This window comes from Ziziphus jujuba, chromosome 3 (genome assembly GCF_031755915.1).
Source record: "Ziziphus jujuba cultivar Dongzao chromosome 3, ASM3175591v1".
NCBI lineage: Eukaryota > Viridiplantae > Streptophyta > Magnoliopsida > Rosales > Rhamnaceae > Ziziphus > Ziziphus jujuba.
In genome coordinates this window covers 32,375,459-32,397,625 of record NC_083381.1, presented here as the reverse complement: position 1 = coordinate 32,397,625, position 22,167 = coordinate 32,375,459, and the positions used below count along the sequence as shown (strand labels likewise).

At 31.2% G+C, this 22,167-nt stretch overlaps 1 protein-coding gene and 1 pseudogene across 1 annotated transcript; both read right to left on the bottom strand.

Annotated features, from left to right (window-relative positions):
* Positions 1-2,659: 2,659 nt before the first annotated feature.
* Positions 2,660-7,623, bottom strand: LOC107433432 (FT-interacting protein 3). The gene is made up of 2 exons (XM_048477905.2): positions 7,309-7,623; positions 2,660-5,958 (listed from the first exon to the last, which is right to left on the bottom strand). Exon 2 carries the CDS (start codon positions 5,896-5,898, stop codon positions 2,875-2,877), a length of 3,024 nt encoding a protein of 1,007 aa, XP_048333862.1. The 5' UTR covers positions 5,899-5,958; positions 7,309-7,623; the 3' UTR covers positions 2,660-2,874.
* Positions 7,624-16,960: 9,337 nt separating this feature from the next.
* On the bottom strand, positions 16,961-20,376 carry LOC107423555 (uncharacterized; annotated as a pseudogene).
* Between the last annotated feature and the right edge of the window lie 1,791 nt (positions 20,377-22,167).

Genomic DNA, 22,167 nt, shown 5'->3' with positions numbered 1-22,167 from the left:
GATGCTATAGTTAATAGTTTGATTAAAATCTTAAACAACTTGTTCTGGCCAAGAATCCAGTGTCCAGATTATTAAATAATCAAATCCAAAGGATAAGAAATATTCATAAAATATATTATTGGTGCTTTTTAAATTATTTAAAAAGATATATACCGTAGGCTATGTTGGGCGTGGTTGCGCACATTAGCAAAGTGTCACCTGTAAAATTGCATAATTTTTTTTTTTTTTTGTTTTTTAATAAACCACCATTATTTAGGCTTTACAATGGACAAATATACAGGATAAAATCACCCATTATATTACTGGTACTACTCATTTATAGCTATTAGATTTGTATAATATAGGTGATTTAATAATTATAAATGATTGTTTTTTATTTTATTTTGATGGATAGTAACCATTTATAGTTATTAGATTTGTATAATATCGGGGATTTGATAATTATAAATGATTATCCTTTTTCATCGGATAACTTTCCCTCCCTCCTGTAATATTATCATATATATTGTATTAACACATAGTTATAAACATATAATGTAATATTATCATATATATTGTATTAACATATAACTATAAACATATAACATATAATGAGTAGATGGATACGACAGAAATGATTGGTGTACTACAAAGCATGAGATGAGAGCATGTAATAATAAAGGTACCCCATCGGCCAGGAGCCATGAGCCATGAGACATGAGACACACCCAGCCCAAGGCTTTTCAAACAGACATTGAAGTTGAAGTGCATATGAAGGTTGATAACCACATTCCCCTGGTGGAGTCACATTCATCCCACCTCCACCACCATGCCCACCAAACTACACCCATTAGCCCTTAAGTTGAATAGTTGGTGATGTTAAAAATGTTATGCCCACTGGTTGAAGTTACGGTCCAAAACTTTAGCATTTGTCATATTAATATATTAGTTTAGTTGGTAATGATTAAAACTGTCAAAATTTAAAATTTAAAATTCAAAATTCAAACCCTATTCTATATTTCCTCTTTTTTCTTTCTCTTTCTAAAGAGAAGCTATCTGTAGTACATGATAAGGGTCAAATATTGACCAATGATTTTTTGGGTTTGATTGAAATGAAAGATCTTTGTCTAATATTTTTCCTGCAACAATATTTATGATCACATGCGCTTGTTCCTCAATCAATGCATGTACATCATTTTTGCTTCCCATGACCATGCACCATTCTATGAACCATATAGATGTCATTTTTGTAGGCGCTGTCCTTTATTTGGATTTTTATAATTGTTTAAAATAGTTTTGAAAAAGTTGTGAATGGGTTTGATTGTTTTTTTTTTTTTAAAAAAAAATTTATTTATTATAATATATTCTAAATCAAATAAGAAAAGGGAATTTCCTCTAAATCTAGTCTAACTTAGGACCTGAGTAGGTTTGAAGTTAAAACACTGCCTAAGTACATCTATTAATTAACCTATGGTATCTTGACAAGTGGTTTTTGACAATATTCAGGAGACATTAACTAGTTAATTAATTAATATTATTGGAAAGATATTATATTAGATAGATACAGTTTTCAAAGTTGCTGCCATTAATTTTCTTATGTTTGTTTCAATTAATAAAGAAAATATTGGCCGACTTTAATCTCTTTATACATTGCTTATAGTCATCAGCATCAGCACAAAGGAATTGTCGTCTTGCTGTCTGGTTGATTAATAAATTAATAAATTAACCTAAGAAAATAAATAAATTAATAATAAAAAAAGAGAATTAATTTCAGCTTACTTGAAAAGAAAATGAAAGGCTGCTAGAGCGTGAAAAACAATGGTTAAATAGTAGAGCAGGATCCATAAACCTTGGTAATGAGAACGATACATTGGAAAAAGCTAAGACCATTATTTTTATTTTTCTTTTGCAATTTAATTAAAAAAAAACATATTTTTAAGATGCCTATACTTAGTCTTCTATACATAGATTTTCAAAATAATAATAAAAAAAAAGAAAAAAGAAAAAAGAAAAAGAGACTGATTATTGTAGAGTTTCATTGAAATCTTTTCCTTTTAATTGAATAGTTTGGAGGGCCAAAAGCCCAAAGCAACATCATTGAAGTAAAATAGTTTGGGCTTCGGATACCTGGAACCATTTTTGTTTAGTTTGTTGTTTTGGTCTTTGGCCTTTCACATTACTCAAACCAAAAAATTAAAAAGGTAAGAAATAAAATATATTACACACATAATTCTGATCCAGTTAGGATATTTTGAATTTATAAAGTTAAAATACAATTTAAATTTTTTATATCGTATCTTAGACATAATAATATCTTAGACATAATAAAATCAAGAATAGTTATATATAAATATATATATATATATATATATATTGAATGAAATGGGGTTAATCTCATCTGAGGTTTCCGAGGAGACCTATATGTGTCCTTAAGAAAGAGTAAATCAGAAAATATATTTGGAACATAGTTTGGCCTTTACAATACCAAAGTACCAATATTACCTTTAGCAATGAGAAAACCATTTTTGATGCATAATTGCATATCAACTCTCCACCAACATGAGATGATACTGAACAGCCATTCCTGTTTCGAAATATTTTGATCATTCTCAGCCTGATCTTTTAGAATACTTATAAGGTTTGCTGCACAAGACTTTTCACATAAATTTAACCTTTGATAGAAACAGAATTCATACATATATATATATATATATATATTTTTTTTTTTCTTTTTTTCTTTTTCCTTTGTTTCCAACTAACATCACACATAGAAAATAAACACAACAGAAGGAGATGCAGCAAAGATTTTTCTTTTTTACAAGCCTGCCAAAGATAATGCCGAAATCAAAATACTGACATGCCAAAAATACAAATAACAACTTGACAATCTACATTCTACAGCATGCTATCTGTCCTTGCTGGCAGCCGCCGGAAGAAGTTAATAGGGGCCGAGGGCATCCTGCGCCTGAACCTGGGGTGCCTCAGGAAGTAAAACCCGGCGATAAGAGCTAGAACCTGGAATGGTGTCACATACAACACAATGGCAGCAATAAGACAGAATGTCACAAACAAAACAGTGGCACGGGGATCACGCCAGCTGAGCAGCGCCTGCACACGCTCACCTTGCGTGGCAATGTCTCCCACCACAGTTTGAATCCTCCCTGCAACACTCCTCAATCTGTCATACCTCATCCTGACTAATTCTGTACCCCTTGATGTTGGAAATGTGTCGAATTCTTCGTCCAGTTCATCAGGGTGTGCAGCATCAGCATATGAGATCCTTGTGTTCATGTGAGGTGGGTATCTTGGGCGGTAACGGAAATTCCATAGCCCTATTAGGAACATGTATAAAAATACAGTAGGCAAAATGAGCTCTGGAAAGCACACCAGCATCACAAAGAGGATGTGTACTAGCACAGTTGTAATGGGGTTTTTCCACAAGCAAACTTCCCCAAACCACTTTCCAACGGAAAGCAACCCGGAAAAAACTGACATCAAACGGAAAAAGTTAGCCTTGCTACGCCTCATGCTCCACAGATGAGAGTCTGCATCAGACATATATTCAACCACTTCCTTCCTAAGAGGTGGTTCTGCCCTGCCAAGACGAGCTGCCACTATGTTGACAGCCTGATGACGAAGCATGTCTTGCTGCATCACTGTCAATGGCCTTATGTAGTGCATCTTTGGTAAAAGTGGCCGAGAATATATGAACATCATGTTGGCCAATGATGTGCATGAAAATCTGATTGCAAGATGCAGCTCACCCATTTTCTTAACACCTGAAGGATGAAGGACTAGCAATGGATAAGCATGAGTATAAACACGGCCAGTCTCAAGTGTCGAGATTCGTATCCGGACCTTGCCAATTTTTACGTCTTTGCTGCCTTCCGAACCATCTAACTGTTTGTTATCGAAAACCCCAACAGTCAGAACCGTGGCTGGATCAAAAACCTCCCAAGTGTACTGCTCATTGTATTTCGGATTCAGGCTGTTATTTATGGTACGAGTACGCACCCATTTATGACCATACTTTGCTACACAGTATGTATCTGATGTTCCCCTCCCATCCTTTGTTTTCATTGGGTGCAGCCCATCAGCATTTAGAATGCCAAGCTCTAAGACACCTATAGACGGTTTCCATAGCTGCTTAGCTGTGGGACGAAGATCACTGCTATAGTGAGTTGACTCATCAAGAACATGGTATCCTCCATCAAGGCAAACACGGAGATGGAGTCTACTGGCGAACTTATCTTTCTTCTCTTTTTTTTCATCCATAGCAGCTGACAATGACTTCTCAAGGTTGTACCACTTGCCTCGGATGATCCTATCATCAGCACGCCTCTCTACAGAGTTTAAGGGTATCACAGCCCTCCCAATTGTCTCATCTTTGTTTGGACCAACTCGATCTTCAACTGTGACGATCAGATGCTCATCAAAAGGTTCAGCAGCAACAAACATGAAATCCTCATTCCATATTGGGTTATGAGTTTGTGTTTGAACTGTTTTGGTCCTTAAAGCCTGATTACCAATCTGAATCTTCACATATGCATCAGGGGATCGGGATTTCTCAGATACAATTAAGTCCTGTGCCTCAATCACATTTACGCGGACATACCATAATCTGGGCGAATGATAAACCTTTGACCGGAAATGTGCAAAGGCACCTGAACTGTCGGCACCAATTGCATCAGAATGCCAGGCATCAGGAAAAGCCTCGTCAGCTTGTGTTCCATACCATACAGCAAGCATCAATTCCCCTTTCTTCTTTTCACCATCCTTGTTTGCAAGGCGATACCATTCAGGAGCCAATGGACTATCAGGTGGAACACGTGTAGGAACTTCATTGAGATCGAACCGCACAATACCAGCAAAGTCGTCTTTCAATAGATCCTTGTCTTTAACTACAACTTCTAGAACAGATGACTGCACATTATCCCTTGCAAAGGCAAAAACCTCATTCCATTCAGGGTTTTGTCTCTTCTCAAAGTGCCTTGTCGTTCCTTTGTAGTTCCCAACTCTTACTTCCACATAAGGATCAAGACTCCCTGTAACATCCTTGGATGGAAGATCACGGGCTTTCACAACTCGCACGAACAGGTATTGCATCTTTTCAACAAGGTCATAGGTGCTGGCAGGTCTGTCTATAGGTATGACTCGCCCTCCAACAATTTGCCCTCCTCCAAGGTGAGGACTAGTCTCTCTGAGCACATAATCAAGTGGTTGAGAAGATGAACCTGAGTACATCCGAACAATTTTAGAAGCATTTGGTTCCGATTTCATCTCATTCATCCCGTAGTTAACTGCAGGCTGGACTGCTGCTTGAGGCACGCTCTGTTTTGGTGCTTGGCTTTGGTTTGGCAGGTGATGAAATGTGTGTCTTGTCTCAGCTTTCTCATTGGAGAATGGCTTCAGGAGAGAACTTGCAAAGTGTCGCGATTGTGGTTGTGCTGGACCATAGGTTGCGTGTGCATTATCCATAGAGGAATCCATTGCAGGAAGTGGATTCGAGGATTTTATACTAGGATTGTCGGTAACAAAGACTTTTAGTCCAAGCTCTCCTTTAACACGTGAGAAAATCCCCCGTTTTTCAAGAGGGTAGTGAAGAACGACAGCATCGGAGTATGGCACAAATGACGTCGAAGTGAGACGAATCTTTCCAAGGAAAGATTTGGAATTGTTTGCTTTATTATGCTGGTAAACATAAGCCTCAAGTGTGAGGCCATGGAGGCTGTTTGGATCAGAGATGTTGAAGTAGAAACTTTCATTCCAAACGGGATTCAGATCTTTCTCTTTGGTTGTGGTTCGGAATTTCTGATTATCAAAATGGAGCTCCACAAAAGCACTGGATGAGCCCTGCCCATCTTTGGGCATAAGGTCATGAGCACCCACAACCTCCACCCCCAACTTTAGGTTACTCATTGGACTCCTCCGAACAAAATGAAGCAATTGCTTGCAGGAGGCAAAGAAGAAAAGTAGAACCTGAGATAAAAAAACAAACATACAGCTCAACAAATGATGGATAAGAAAAATGACAACATAGAAAATACTGGCATATAAAAAGTTGAATGGTCAGCCAATATGCGTTAACAAATATTAACAACCCAAAATCCTGCATAAAACTTACAGGTTACAGCCTAGAGGCTGCATCTTTAAGACTGGAGATAGTTGTTGTTTTACCAAGTTGGCTTTGATAGTATAAATCATTTAAGTTAAAAATTAAATTGTCGAAAGGAACAGCAAACAATAAAAATTTCATTAATTCATCTTAACTTTTTGCACTTTTCCCTCCCTAGGTATATGAAATTAGTTTACAAAGATTTTTTTTCTATTACTAAGACTTAAATAAAATGAGCACCAAACAACTAGTAAATACCTATAATGTGGAGTAATTTTTAATTTTTTTTTTAATCAATATACTTTTAACTTTTTATCACAAAGATAATAACATAAAAATGACTCCCCCCTCCGTTTAGATCTCTCACCAAACTAAAAACCGGAAAAATAGCAACAAAACCCCCAATTCAACAAGAAAGAAAATGAGGATAGGAATATATAGCTCTATCAATTCATCAAAAGGCAGATTCTTATAAAAGCTACATACCTTAGCATATTATTTGAGTTATTAAAATCGAATCCAATAAAAGATATATCAAAGGAGGAAGATAAAAAAAACAAAGAAAAAAAAGTCCTCGACTTTTTGAGATTCTAAAGGCGAAAAGGAGAACAAGAACATTCAGAATCTTTCAAAGTTCTTTCATTTTCTTTTTTCTTTTCTTTTTTCTCTTTTTTTCCATTAAAGAAGCTAAAAGGAATATGCAAAGGGAAAAGGTCCGGAAGGATGGATTACTCATTGTTTCTCCATATTGACCTGTGTTTGTAAGTGAAAAGGTAAGCCAAATTTTTGAACATGCAAAAATTTCAAAATTATTCAAAAGCCTATATATATATATATATATATATATATATATATATACTTACAAAGCATACTCTGGCAAAAAGTATTAAAAATTAACCAAAAATGAAAAAAGAAAGATAGTCATGAAAATTTCGGATGCAGGCAAGCTCTCTTCTAGCCAAGCTTCACTTCCAAAAGACAATCTTTTAGATTAAAAAATAATAATAAAAATAATAAAAATAAAAAGAGACCATTTCATCCCTCCATCTACAGAAAAAACACAAGCACACACACACACACACACACACACAAAAATCAAAACCAAAAATAATAATAATAATAAAAAAAAAAACTCTGCAGAAGAACATCAACAAAACACATATAAACAACAAAAAAGAAAACCCAGAAAGGGAATAAAAAAACGAAAAAGCCACCTGGATTTGAGGTTTGTTGAGAAGCTAAGTTCAGAAGCTGATGAATGATCTTTGAGATGAAACCCAGTAACAGAGGGTCACAGACCAAAAGACAGATGCTTATAAAAGATGAGAAAACAAACCCCAAAAAAATAAAATAAAATATAAAGCTGAAAAGGAATGTTTCTGGGATGATTCTTGGAGAGAGAAAGGAAGTTAAGAGAGAGAGAGAGAGAGAGAGAGAGTCTTGCAAAACGAGTTAAAGGGTTCACATAGAAAGAGAAAGAGAGAGAGAAAGGTCTAAGTCCACTCTTGCTTTCTCGCTGAATCGTGTTGTCTTCTGTTTGTTTTTTAGTACAAACACGCTTTATACCATACTATTTTTTTTTTTTTTTTTCAACTCCATTGTTGTTCTGCACGAATAATAACGTGTAAATTAGACTGACCATGCCACCTGGCAATTCATGATTGGTGGCATCCCAACCGAGGATTTTTATGTTGGAGGCCGAACACCAGTTGCTGGTTTCGAAATCAGATTGGAAATATCAGATTGGTCCTCGAGTACACATGCACTCGCTGTCTCATTGGACCACGTATCAGAATAAAAGTGGAGTTAGTATTATATTTACATTTTTTTTTTTCCCCAAAACACAATGCTTTCTTTATCTAAGGTTGTTTCTTAATTTTGAAGTCTCATAGAAAAATCTTGCGTGTTTTTTTAATGATGCTATCTACGTAACTTTCTCGGAAACTGTGGGTTTTTAATTGTCTCAATGTGGATAAACTTCATACTCTTTTTCATTTTTTATTTTTTAATTTGAGAAAATTTTATTTTTACTGTATTTTTTTTTTCTTTTTTCTCTTTTGCTGGTTTATGCGTTAAACTCTAACTATATATTATTTTGTAGTTTAGTTGGTGATTACAAACAAATTTGAAAAAAACTAATTAGCACCTAATCTTTTTTAAGTTTACTTAATCAATTTGGCACTTTAATTAGTTTCTAGGATAAAACTTAAATAATTTTCTCTCCCATCCTAGTGTCCTATATTGGCCTCCCAAAGAATAAAATAATAATAATAATTCTTAGGCTAACAGAGTTTAATTGGTATAGGAGTCATTTAGTTATGAATTGAGTAAATATTGTCGTATAAAAAAATAAATTGTATTTTTATTTTTGGGTGAAAAAGTTATAGCCTTTATTGAAAAAGTTATAGCCTTTAAACTTAAATTATACAAAAATGAAATACATTACTTTTAGAAAAGAATCTTTAATTTTCACCCCAAAAAAACAAAAACAAAAAAGAAAAGAAAAGAAAAGAAATTTTAATTGATTAATAATTGTGTGATGGACAGAAATGGAAATGCCACTCTGAGGCCCAGGTGCTTCATCAATTACTTGAAAAACTCATTTTCTATTTTCTTTTAGTAGAAAAACTTTATATATTTTACATCATCATCTTTTTTTTTTTTTTTAATTTTAAGAAAAAAGATACTTTCGGTAAGTAGCATAAGCATTAAATTGTAGTTCTATACTATATATTATTATGGTATTGGATTATTAAAGACAGAACTTGTCAAAGATTCGAATCTCAACAATCAAACCTGTAAATATAAAAACTGAGTGATTTATAAACTACCACCCTTTATAATATATTTTACACCATCTTAATGATTCTTTTTATACGTTGTTTTATCATCTTTTAGTTGTTAATGATCCCATAAGATTTGGTATTTATTGTTAAAATATTTAAATGCAGATCCTCTTTGATTTTTAAACTATAGAGACAAAAAAATATTTTCAATTTTCAATTCCTTAAAGAAATAATGATTAATCAAAATATTTCATTCAACAATTGACCCATTAAAGTTAAAAAAAAAAAAAAACCTCTATAATTAAAGAGCTTTATAGGAAATGTTATGAAAAGTTCGTTCTTTAATTTGTAACATTGTCATTTTTTTGACAGTGTGTTTTTAACTTTGCAAATATAAATATATATATATATATATATAGTGTCTTTACATAAAAACTATATTATTTGAATGGTTTTACAGATAAGATTAAATTTACATTGATATATATATATATATATATAGAGCATTTATGACTTTGGAAATATGTACATTTCTAGAAAACAATAATGGAAGAAAACTGGAAATACTGTTCTCATGAAAGTTGCGTTTCACATGTTTTCATTCACTTATTTTAAACAAGGTGCAAATTCATGACCCCATATGGTATGATACTTTAGATAGGGGTACCTTTATGATAATAAAAAGAAAAAAGAAAAGAATAAAAAGATACCTTACCTAAAAATACAATCGAAATGACGAATTTCCCCCAAGCTTTTGAGAAACAGACAACACAAGTAGGGATACTTTGGGAAATTAATGGTTGTCTGATGGTCCAATCAATGCACTGATGAGTGTGGGTCCCACGACAGCAGATGTACAGTGCTATGAGGTACTAATGTGTCCTTTGTGGCAGTCATTTTTTATTGGATTCTTTGGACCCATCCCTCTTTTTTTTTTTTTTTCCTTGTCCAATTCTAGATATAAAAAAAGAAAAAAATCCGATATAAAATAATAATAATGGTAACAAGATTTTTATAATTAAAATATATAATATAGTTTTACAATGAAATTTCAACAAGAATATCTTTAATGTTTTAAATTAAAATAAAATAGTTAAATTATTTTGAGTGTTTTGAAAAGTGATTATATATTATATCAAATTTAAAAATTTTAAATGATTTGAGTTTATCTATTTTAAATTTAAAAAGTTTAAAATGTTGTAATGGAAGTGTAATTGTATAGTTCTACTCTATGGATGCAATATGATTTAATGGTATTTGTACGGTAATGATTTTATATGTTCATTTGAGAAAGTTAAAATAACAATGACCAAAAATGTTAATTGCCTGATTTTGGGTTGGATCATGCTCGCAATTAAAAGACCTCGTTTCCAGAATTTATCATATATCCACAAAAATATAATATTATACAAAATTCCATAAAAATTCATAATAAATTATTAAGAGACAACATTTCTAATTTTTTTTTTTTAAGATGATTAGAAAAAAGAACCACAAAGTTGTAATTTTTGTTTGAAGCTTAAGCTAATGTAAAAATGGATTTCGGAGTGTTTTTTATTTTATTTTTTAGGTAAATGGGCTATTTTTATAGTGTTTGTTTTAGAAATATGCCAAATATTGAGAAATTGTAAATTGCAATGGAATTATTGGGAAACCAAGCAAGAAAGAAGACGATATTTGAAAGGAAGATTCTTTTATTGGGTGTTTCTTCTAAAAGCATATTCATCACTCCAACAGGATCTTGTCCCACATGCATGCTTCTAATTTTTTATTATTTTTTTTCTTTTTTATAGGTAAAAGTGGATCCTGTGCCACCAAAAAATTGGCTCTTGACCAACAAAATCTAACCAATTTCTCGATACGTTTTTTCTCACGCAAAAAGTACTCAGAGCTCTTTAATTTTTCTTTGCAGAATAAAAAATAATAATAATGCATATAATTTTCTTTTTATATAAAGTAATAAATGATGACTTTTCAAAAGACAATTTTGATGATAAGGATTGTTCTATCTAATATTGTCTTTTTCTCTTTTTTTTTTTTTGGTTGGTCAAATTTAGATTACTTATACTTTAATTTTGTACAAAATTTTAAGTCCAGTCCAAAAATAAGTGATGTCTGCTTATAAAATATTTATTTATTTGGCAATATATGAAAATTGAACCAGTTTTAAAGTCCTTTCCTTTTTAATTAATTCACTAAACTGATATTCCTTTATATTAATTAGTTAATTAGTTAACTTCTTTTTTTTTTCTGAATATATTAATTAATTTATCTTCTTCATTCTTAATGACCCATATTATGCAATTTTGAGATCATAATTTATATCCTTAAAAGACATTGAATATATGATATATCAAAAAATCTTTTACATATATTATATCAACCGGGTTTACATCTTCTTCAAAAGTGATGAATAAAGAATTTATTAGTCCAAAAAAATATTTTTTTAAATATAAAAAAGAAGAATTATAACATTTTAAATGTGTAGGATTGCAAGGTCGGTTTATTTTAATAAAGTTTTTAAAAGCTGACTTCAATTATATATATAGTTCTAAGTCAGCATGAAAGTGCAGAGTAGTTTTTGTTTTGATAGGCTAAATATTTATAATAGGTAGCTAGCTTAGCTTTACTTTTTAATTACTAAAAAAAAATCACTAAATATTCTATTTAAGATAAAATTTAATAAAGTTTTTCACCGAGATATTCATAAAGCTTTTATTTTTTCTTTTCTAAGAAATTAGTATAGATTTATTTGTTATGAATTAATTATGCAGTTTTGATATTTCAATTGTTAAATTCAAAATATCAATTAATTGGTCAGAGTATGATTCCCGTTTGAGGTTTTTGCTATATATACAATTAAATAATAATTATTAATTAGCCTCCTCCAAACAGTACAAAACAGAAGTGGGAAGCATGAGGAACACCAAGGTTTGAAAAAAAATCTTAAAATGCGAAGAAGTTAAGCTAGTCGCCAAATATATGTAGCCCAAGCCCCAAGTATATAATTAAACACAGAAATAAATAAATAGCATAATCAAACTCCTTTTAATCATAAACATATAGCCATGCATATGGTATTTCAACATTTTTGCACTTTACCCTTGTAAAATTGAATTAGCATTTTAATCATAATCATAAAATTGAATTGGTGCAGTATCTATATAGACTTGGTTTAATATTCCGGTGACTTTTAAAAAAACCTTAACTTTAACAGTGTTGAAAAAAGAATCAGTTGCAAAATAATTGGTTAAATATTTGATAAGTTATTATTTCGTAATTATTGTGTAATTCAAAATCAATATTTGAGTACTAGTAAATAATAGAGTTTAATTGTTATTATGGTTTATAATGACTAAAAAATATATTATTTATTATCATCTATTTACTTTTAGTATTATATATTTATTAATTACATGTAACATATATATTAAAAAAAATTAACTTTTTTATTTCATCAAAACTATAGTAAATATTAATGTAGAAAAAATAAAGAATAAAAATGTTAACCAAAACATTTTTAGTAGAATACTTATAGATTTAAGACAAAAATTATGTTAACTTTTTTAATAAAGGTTAAAATTGATATTTTAATTGTGATTATTAGATTAACTTTTTTAATAAAGGTTAACATTGATATTTTAATTATGGATTATTAGAGAGTGTAAAAATCAGAATCTAAAAACCAATTTTTGATGCTTTTCAAAAACAGCTATCAAAGAATATAGATTCTTCTAAAATTAAAATTTTTAAATTTTACCAAACAATTAAAACAGTTTTAGATTATTTAATAATCAGTTTTGAAATTTCAAAATCCCAATCCAAAACTAAAAATATTTGCATTGCAACTTTTTAATTGTACTTTATGCGCATTGTACCTGGAAAAAGGTACTTTAAAGCAAAGCATTTAACCAAATCATGATATATACTATACACCAAAAAAAAAAAAAATCATGATATATACTGAATTATCGTTATTTATCCATAATTGACAAAACCATTTACAGCTCATGAAATCCATAAAAATGATTTATAGCTTCCTTCAATTTGATTTGTCCATTTATCATATAATAATTGAAAGTGACACCCCTTCAATATATATATATATATATATGCATGTGATATAAGATACTATCTCATATACCTGAGGAGACTCTGTTTGAGCAGGAGTATAATTAATTTGAAAATTTTATTCCGGTTGATATAATTTAACAGTTAAAAAGCCATGTGAAGGATTTGAACTTATATTATGCCATTTACTAACTTAAAAGGGGTTTAGATACTAATTTGATATTACAGGGATAAACATTGAAACTTGAAAAACAATTGGTGGCGAAATCCTAATCTTTTTATTTGTCCAATTTGGGGAAACAACAATTAAAGGTATCAAAGTATTGGATCCCCCAGACGTGGCAACATGGAAGTTTTTGGTGGACATGATCAGCCTATTTGTCTACCTAAGAAATGCCAAAGAAAATAAATAAATAAATAAATAAAATACGAGCCCTCTCATTGTCTATTCCTCCACAAAAATCCTAACAATTCTCACAAAAAAAGAGAAAAATAAATAAATAATAACCATTTTTTTCATGCCTCGAACAAAATAAAAAAATTCTATTTCTCATCTTTTTATTTTTATTTTTATTTTTATTTTTTAAATATCTCTGATCATTTCCCTCTTTTTATTTTCCTTTCTTCATTTCTCAGTAAGCTAAGGGTTTCATTTCAAATTGCGGGAAAACATGGCATGCCACCCCATTTAAACTTTCAAGCTTCACGTTTTTTAAATTTATGCATGCAAGGAATAAAATTTTTGTTAGATTAAAATATGAATACTTATAAAAAGGAAAATATTTTCCTTGTATACCATAATTTTTTTTAATTAATGAAGAAAACCCCTACTCTAGATTAATTAGTTTGTATATATAATAAATTTTTTTGTTAATTATCCTCAAATAGGCAAATTCATAATCTGGAATGGCAGTCCATGATGATTGCAAGTTAAAAGTTTCAAGAGCTAAAAGCTAAAAGAACCACAGCTTTATTGTGTTAAAGATAGAAGAAAAGATTCATCGAGTGGTAGTAGATAAGCTTGGGAATCCACAAGAGACATACAATGATTAATGCCAATATGCTGTTTTTGATTTCGATTTCACTACTGCTGATGACTTTAAGAAAAAGCAAAGTCTTCTTTTATTGTTTGGTTAGTACATCTATACGTTATAAAATATTCGTCTGAAATAAATGCATATAGGTCGCTTTTTTATATCATTTTTCATCCACTATTAAACTAAATTAAATTATTTCAATGGTAATGATGGTTTGTCATAAACATTTATCAAAAACTTTAATACAAGGAACTCTACCCTATATATAAGTTATTTTGTCATTTAAATATACATCATGACTTTATAGTGTGCAAATGACCAATCCCTTACCCCCCAAAAATTGATCACTTGCAATTTAATTTGCACTGCAACCACATGTCATTATATATATATATATATATATATATATGATTAATTAGAATTCCCCTTTCGATAACTTGATCATTTTACGCAAGCTTTTAATAATATTTTGATAATTAACAAAATAATCTTTTTGTTAATTTGTATTACTGCCTTTGAATTTTTCTTGATTTTTCCACAGCTAAAAATTTGATAAATTATTTCTCAAATCAATTGACATTTTCTTGGTGTACACTTCAAATTGATCAAAACTTTGAGTTAAATAAGAGCCTAATTAAATGCATATATGTTGAATTTTTCTTTTTGGGGTGGGAGGGGGACAATGATTTATAAAATTAATTTTAAAAATGAAACTTATTATGTGGAATCTAATTCTAAGAAAACAGTTTCATTCCAAAATTTATGGTATGGGCCAACAGTTATATATATATATATATATACATATAAGAAAATTCTACGGTGCAGACGGTTTGTATGCGAACTTCAATATTAATGATAGATTTTGAAGAGATCGTTGTCAATACTTGTTTATACGTGATAGTATTGATAATTGTTTTTTAAAAAACCATACTGGAGATCAATATTTAAAATTTGTATATGGACCATCCATAACATAGACAAACATAGTATGTGAAAAGGGCACTAATTATAACTTGTATGAGAGGATGTTAATTTGTTATAAATATCTCAAATAATTTTTTATTATTAGTATTAATTTTCATTGTATATAATTTGTTTTTTATGCAAATATATATATATATATATATATATATATATTTATAGCCTACCGGATATATCAACAATAAAGAGTAAGATGTTACATGTTAGTACAAAAGACAGATTTCAGAGAGTTAGATGGGATTCAAGTTGAGTTACAGGCAACCGGTCCTAGTGAGATGGGTTTTGACATCTTCAAAGCTCGAGATCTCTGGTTAAGATCATCTCTAAACTCTCCCCATATCACCAAAATCTTATCCAAGGATATAATATTCCCTGCTTACTTTTTGGGAAGTTATTTCAATTTGGGACCATTAGTTGGCGAGATTTAATTTTGCATAGACAGTTTGCATTTATCCACTTAAAGGACAATTATAATTTGTAGGGTTAATTGCACTTTAGTGTTTTGGACTTATAAAATTTTGTAACTTGGATATTTAACTATCAGAAATATTGATTTAAATATTTAATTTAATAATTTGTTGTAGATTGATCTAATCTTTAATTTGGTCAAACAATTTGATAATTATCTCATTATGTGGCTGCTTTTTTCTTTTTCTTCACGGATTCTACTGCTTTCAATTTCATTTAGTAAAAGCGAGTTTCTAAATGAACAAATTTCTACAAATTAAAAAATTAAAAGTTTAAATTGTAAACTTTTACTAATCAAGAGTATTAAAATGACATCAATCCTAATTTGTATTTGAGATTTGAAAAAATATTGTTACAATTAATTGCATCTAAGATTTTTTTGGGGTTATTCATGAAACAATATTTCTCACTAATTTCGTTTAAACTTTTAGTTGGTAATTCAATATATATTAATTTTTTATTTCATTAATCTCGCCTATGTATAGTACTTGAGTAGGCCTACCTAATGCTTAATAACTTTCCTTTGCTTTAAAATTGGTCCCCAAACTTATATGCTAATAATTGATCCAACTGTCTATTACCAAAAAAATAAAAAATAAAACGTAATTGAACCGTCTCTCCAACTTCGTGGTTTTCTGCACCTAGGATCTTCAATGAACTAATTAAAAAGTTTTGGCTCATTTAACCTTCATTACTCTCCAACTTTAAAAATAAATGAATAACGTGCAGAGAGGGCAGAGTGGTTTATTTTTTGTTTTGTTTTTCAGATGATCCACTGAGGCGAGAGTTGCTAGAACAATTATAACATATGGAGAGCATTCAAGTGACCAAGGAAATTTAATAAATTTTGTTTTCAAAACATCCAACAACATTAAACCTGTCAACATATCATGCTAAATTGTGTTTATATTATGTCATATTTTTATTGAATTTAATAAACTTGAACACGACCAGTTAAGCTTTTATATGGAAATAGGTTAATTAATTTGAATTCATTTGTTAAATTATGATATAACTTGTTATCTAACTTGTTAACTTGTTTAAAAAATATACAAATTAAAAAAAAATTAAATTTGACTTAGATTTTAAATGATAAAAAATTTTTATTCATTAAATCTTGTAAATATACTTGTTTATTTTTATATTTTTAAAAAATAAATTAAAAAAATAACAAATCAATACATGTTTAAATAATATTATTAAGAAATTTTAATATTATTAAACTTGCATAATTATAAAAATACTCCTCCTTAATGGTTTATCGTGTATTATCGTATTTTATCGTTTAACTTATTGGGTGACACTCGTACAGACCGAATACGATATCGACAATCCAAAACAGCAAATTATCGTGCTGGTTTGTATCGTGTTACCTTATTGTATGGAATTTTATCAGGTCTAATCAATCTTGTATAAGATTAGCAGCAAAAAGTAAATCAAGGATAAATTTTACAAACCAAGTTATATCTATCAATTTTATTCATACTAATTAGATTTATGCCAATGCTCATCTTAATCAATTTCTACCTGCCTGTTAAATTGGCCTTTCTCTCAAAAAAATCAGCAAGAAAATGAGGATCATATGGAGGAGGAAGAGTGCAGGGAAGTGAATGACTTGGATTTCACCATTGAGTCCCTCATGAATCTATTCCATATCCCATTTGAAGAGCATGCCACTTTTGCAGAACAAACCTCCATTAATGTTCCTCCTACTCCAAGATGTTTTTATACTTGGCTTGAATTTCAGTTGCTTTGCATATTCATCTAACACATGAAACAGGTAATCATACGCATACTTCATTTTCACATTCTCTTGTATGAACTTGCTTCCTGCCTTCCCTATGCCTCTGCTGGCATATATATATATATATGTGTGTGTGCCATTTTTATTAATTTAAGAATATGGATTATAAACTACTTTATTATTATTATTATTATTGTTGTTGTTATTATTATTATTTAAAGTTTGGAAAATATTCTAGCCAGTAATGTCAAAAAATACTAGTGAATTTTAACATTTGGGTTTAAGGCGTTATCTATGATCACAATCTTTTTTTTTTTATCAATTTGTTGTTCTTTAATGAAAAGCATAAAATAGTTATTTTATTTTATTTTATTCATTTATTATTATTATTATGTTTTTTTGTGGGAGTGGGGTTGTAAATGTTGGCCATATTAGGGATCAAATTTCTTAGACTTACACATGGAAGAATTTATTGAAAAGGGAAGAAAATATAGAGCGAAAGTTTTATATACCAGATTAGTGTGGTTGTTGGTTGGTCCAAATCCACAACAAACTTAAAAAGAGGTACATTTGGAGTTGTCCCTAATGGGCCAGTAGTGCTGCAATGATAGCATGCCTCCTATGAAGAAATCATGGAAATGAGACTTTATGTACAAGGTCATAGTGTCCCAAGCCAGGATACATTTTTCACTCACAGGCCATGCCCATCCTTCTACGTGTATATTGTACCTGTATATAATATATTATATAAACAAATATAAAATTAATTAACAATCATAGACCTTATTACCCAACATGAAATTGAAAACAACATATTCCATGGAGACACTAAAAATAAATGAAAAGGAATTACCTGTGGGTGCATTGGTCTCCTACATTGAAGTCTTTGAATGCTTGTTTAGCTTGTTCCACCTATTGGGAATGCTTCTGCATAGAATATATTTTGTGACTTCTTACCATATATATACATTGTTGTACTTGTATAATTATCAGTTGTTATCAATGAGAAATAATTATCAATTGCATTGCACTCTATTACCACTCAGTCCTGAAATGAAGCTATTATACACTTACTAAATGAGAGGCTTAATTTGTAAGAAATTGGAGTTTCGTGATAAAATGAAAATGATTTTCAATTAATGAAGATGAAATTAATTTACCAGAATATAGAGGCGAGTAATTTACCCAAAAAAAAAAAAAAAAAAGGAATTTAGAGGTGAGTATTCCAATCAAATTTTTTAGAATAATTGCAATGGAGAAGGTTTTTTGGGGTTGGAGCCACATGTGGGTTACCTCTCCAACAAGCATAGCGAATTTGGTCCTTCCAGTTTGTTTTCTTATTGCCTTGTTTTATGTCCTTCAACACAATACTTCATGGTCTTATATTTATCTTTGCCCTATATCATAATTCCAATTTATTTACATTTTAAAAATAAATTTTACTATTTATTATAATTGATGATGATATCAGTTTATATGTCAAATTTTAATTGAAATATTTAATTATATTATTTTTTTATACTAAAATTAAAAAAAAAACCTTTTGATAATAATTATTTAAATTGCCATTTGATATGTAAGTTCTAATTGGTCATTTTTCATCAATAATGACAAATAGTATTTTCTTTAAAATAAAATTACATATTAATTGAACCTTTTACTTCTTCACTTCACTTCCATATCTATTGTGATCCTTTGATCACCAAAAACACACAAAACTAATACAAAAAAATAAAGAGAGACAAAAACATGAAAAATTGAGAAGAAAAAGATGTATTATAACTATAAAATTTATACACAAAAAAACTTCTCTCAGCCTTTCTCAAAACCTGTATTGTCTATATTGTGTGTGTTGTATTATGTGATACAAGATAGAAAATGAGCATCTATTTATAATACTCTCTCTAGGGTTTCTAGGGTTGAAACCCTAATGGCTTGGATTTTAGGAGATAAAAGGCTGGACTCCTACAATTCTCCTCCTCCAGTCGCATTTCAAAACCTTGATGGTCACTCACCATCTAGACCAGCTATGTTTCTACACAGCTTCAACTTTTCTGATGTGACAACCTTTATAAACATATCTGCTGGATTCTCCTTTGTGTGAATCTTCACCAGCCTAAACAATTTATATTCAGTCACATCGCGTATCCAATGATAGCGGATATCAATATACTTTGTTCGAGAATGATATATTGAGTTCTTGCTTTAATCCATAACACTCTGGTTGTCACAATGTATCTTGTAGTCGTTCTACTTGATGCTCAGTTCATAGAGTAAACGTTTTAACCACATTATCTCCTTATCGGCTTCTATTGCGGCAATGTACTCTTACTATCAAGATCTCTAGCTATATTTGCATCTGAATAGCCATGTAGAATTGGAGCACCTCCCCTGGAACATAAACATACTTTGGATGTACCCTTAAGATACCTGAGAATCCACTTGAGTGCTTGCCAGTGCTCCTTTCTAGGATTTGAAAGAAATCTGCTCACGATACCAATTGCATGAGCAATATCCATCTAGTACACACCATTGCATACATCAGACTTCCCATCGCTGAAAAATAAGGCTCTGAAGCCATCTCCTGTATCTTTACTTTGTATAAGGGGCACGATCTCTTGCTCAACTTGAAATGGTTTGCTAATGGAATGCTGACTGGTTTGGCCTTCTCCATGCCAAATCTCTTTATCATTTGTTCAATATATTTCTCTTGAGATAGCCATAACTTGTGATTTTTCTTATCTCAAGTTATTTGCATTTCTAAAATCTGTTAAGCTGGTCCCAAGTCTTTCATATCAAATGACTTGGAAAGTTTCTTTTTCAGTTGACTAATTTCTATTGCATCTTACCCAACGATCAATATGTCGTCGACTACAGTAAAAGTGCAATAAATTTTTCATTTGGATATCTCTGAATATAAACACACTGATATGTGTCCGTCTTCTTGTATCCTTAACTCATCATAAAAGAGTCAAACTTCTTGTACCACTGCCTAGGTGCTTGCTTTAGGCCATATAAGCTATTCTTTAGCTTGCAAACGAGGTTCTTCTTCCCTGAAACCTCAAAATCTTCTGGCTGCTCCATATAAATCTTTTCATGTAGATCACCATGAAGAAATGTTGTTTTCTCATCTATCTGTTCAAGCTCTAGGTCTAGATAGGCTACTAAACCGAGAATAACTTGTATCGAAGTCATCTTTAGCACTAGTGAGAAAATCTCATCAAAGTCAATTCCTTTCTTCTGAAGGAAACCTTTGACGACCAATCGGGCTTTATGCTTCACCACCCGTCCGTTGTCATCTTTCTTGAGCTTGAATACCCATTTGTTCTTCAGTGCCTTCTTTTCCTATGGAAGCTCAACCGACTCGTAAGTATGGTTCTTTTGCAAAGACTTCATCTCATCTTGCATTGCATGCAGCCAATTTTCTTTGTCTTGATGAGAATTAGCTTCCTAAAAATTCTCTGGCTCCCCCTCTTTAGTAAGCAGAATATATTGAGATTCTGGATATCTCTTTAACGGAACACGGCCTCATTCAGATCTTCAGAGAGGTGTACCATCGTTTGACTGTTGTGCTGGTCCTGCAACTTCTGGTTTTTGAGTATCTCCCTGCTCAATATCCTCTTCTCTCTCCTGTTCTGCTTCTAATAATTCTCTATGTACCTTGTCATCATCTGTGGCGGATTGTGCTGGTGGTGGATCAGGAACAAAATCATGGGCACTGGTACTAGAGGACTTCATTGGCTTCTCAATGTCTTCTATAGTCTGGTTTTCTTCGAATACTACATTCCTGCTTCTGATAACTTTCTTTGCTTTTGGATCCCATAATTTATATCCGAATTCTTGATCTCCATATCCAATAAAGATGCATGAAGTAGTCTTTGCATCGAGCTTCTGTCTAAGCTCCTTAGATACACGTGCAAGGGCTAACCATCCAAATACTCTTAAATAAGAGTATTAGGGATTCTTACCAGACCACATTTTCTCCGGAATTTCCAAATTTAATGGTACTGATGGCGATCTGTTAATTAAATAATAGGTGGCACGAACAACTTCTCCCCAAAATGACTTAGTCAGCTTAGCCATACTGATCATACTTCTGACCTTCTCCATAATCGTCCGATGCATTCTCTAGGCTGCACCATTATGTTGTAAGGTGCGAGAGACCGTCTTCTCATGTCGAATACCATGTCCTTTACAGCAAGCATCGAACTCTCAGGAAGTATATTCACCCCCATTGTCTGAACAAAGACACTTCAGCTTCTTTCCTGTCTCACGCACTACTATGGCATGAAGCTCTTTGAAGTGATCTAAAACTTGATCATTCATCTTCAGGAAATAAAGCCACACCTTTCGAGAAACACCATCTATAAAAGTCAGAAAATATTTGTTACCACCTAAAGATTCCTCTTCCAAAGGTCCACAAATATTAGAATGCACTAGACTAAGCAATTCTAATCTTCTCGTTGAAGAGGATTTAAATGAGACTTTGTGTTACTTACCATACAAACAATGATTACAAGGATCCAATACGGCATCTTTAGAAATAGTAATAAGCTTCTTATTTGTCAAGATAGACAATCCTTTCTCACTCATGTGACTGAGCCTCTAGTGCCATAGGTTTTGAGAAACCTCTCCTTCTATAATATTGAGGCTATCTGCACAAATCTTCACATGAGTCTTGTAAAGTGTTCTACAAATATGTCCTCAAGCGACAACCATAGCACACTTTGTCATTTTTCATGTGCCGTTATAAAAGTGGTTGCCGAAGCCTTCATTATCAAAGGCTATTCCTGAGAGCAGATTGAACCAAAGGTCCGGAACATGTCGGATATCCTTGAAAGTAATTATATGTCAAACGTTGGTCTTTTTTTGAATATTACCAGTTCCAACGATCTTAGCAAAGCTGTTATTTTCCATCTTCACTGTGCCAAAGTCTCCAGTATTATATGTTTTGAAAAACTCTACGTGCAGAGTAACGTGATAGGA

What these genes read in the sequence shown, in the direction of transcription:
- LOC107433432 (XM_048477905.2), bottom strand. Translation starts at nt 5,898, where the DNA reads ATGAGTAACCTAAAGTTGGGGGTGGAGGTTGTGGGTGCTCATGACCTT.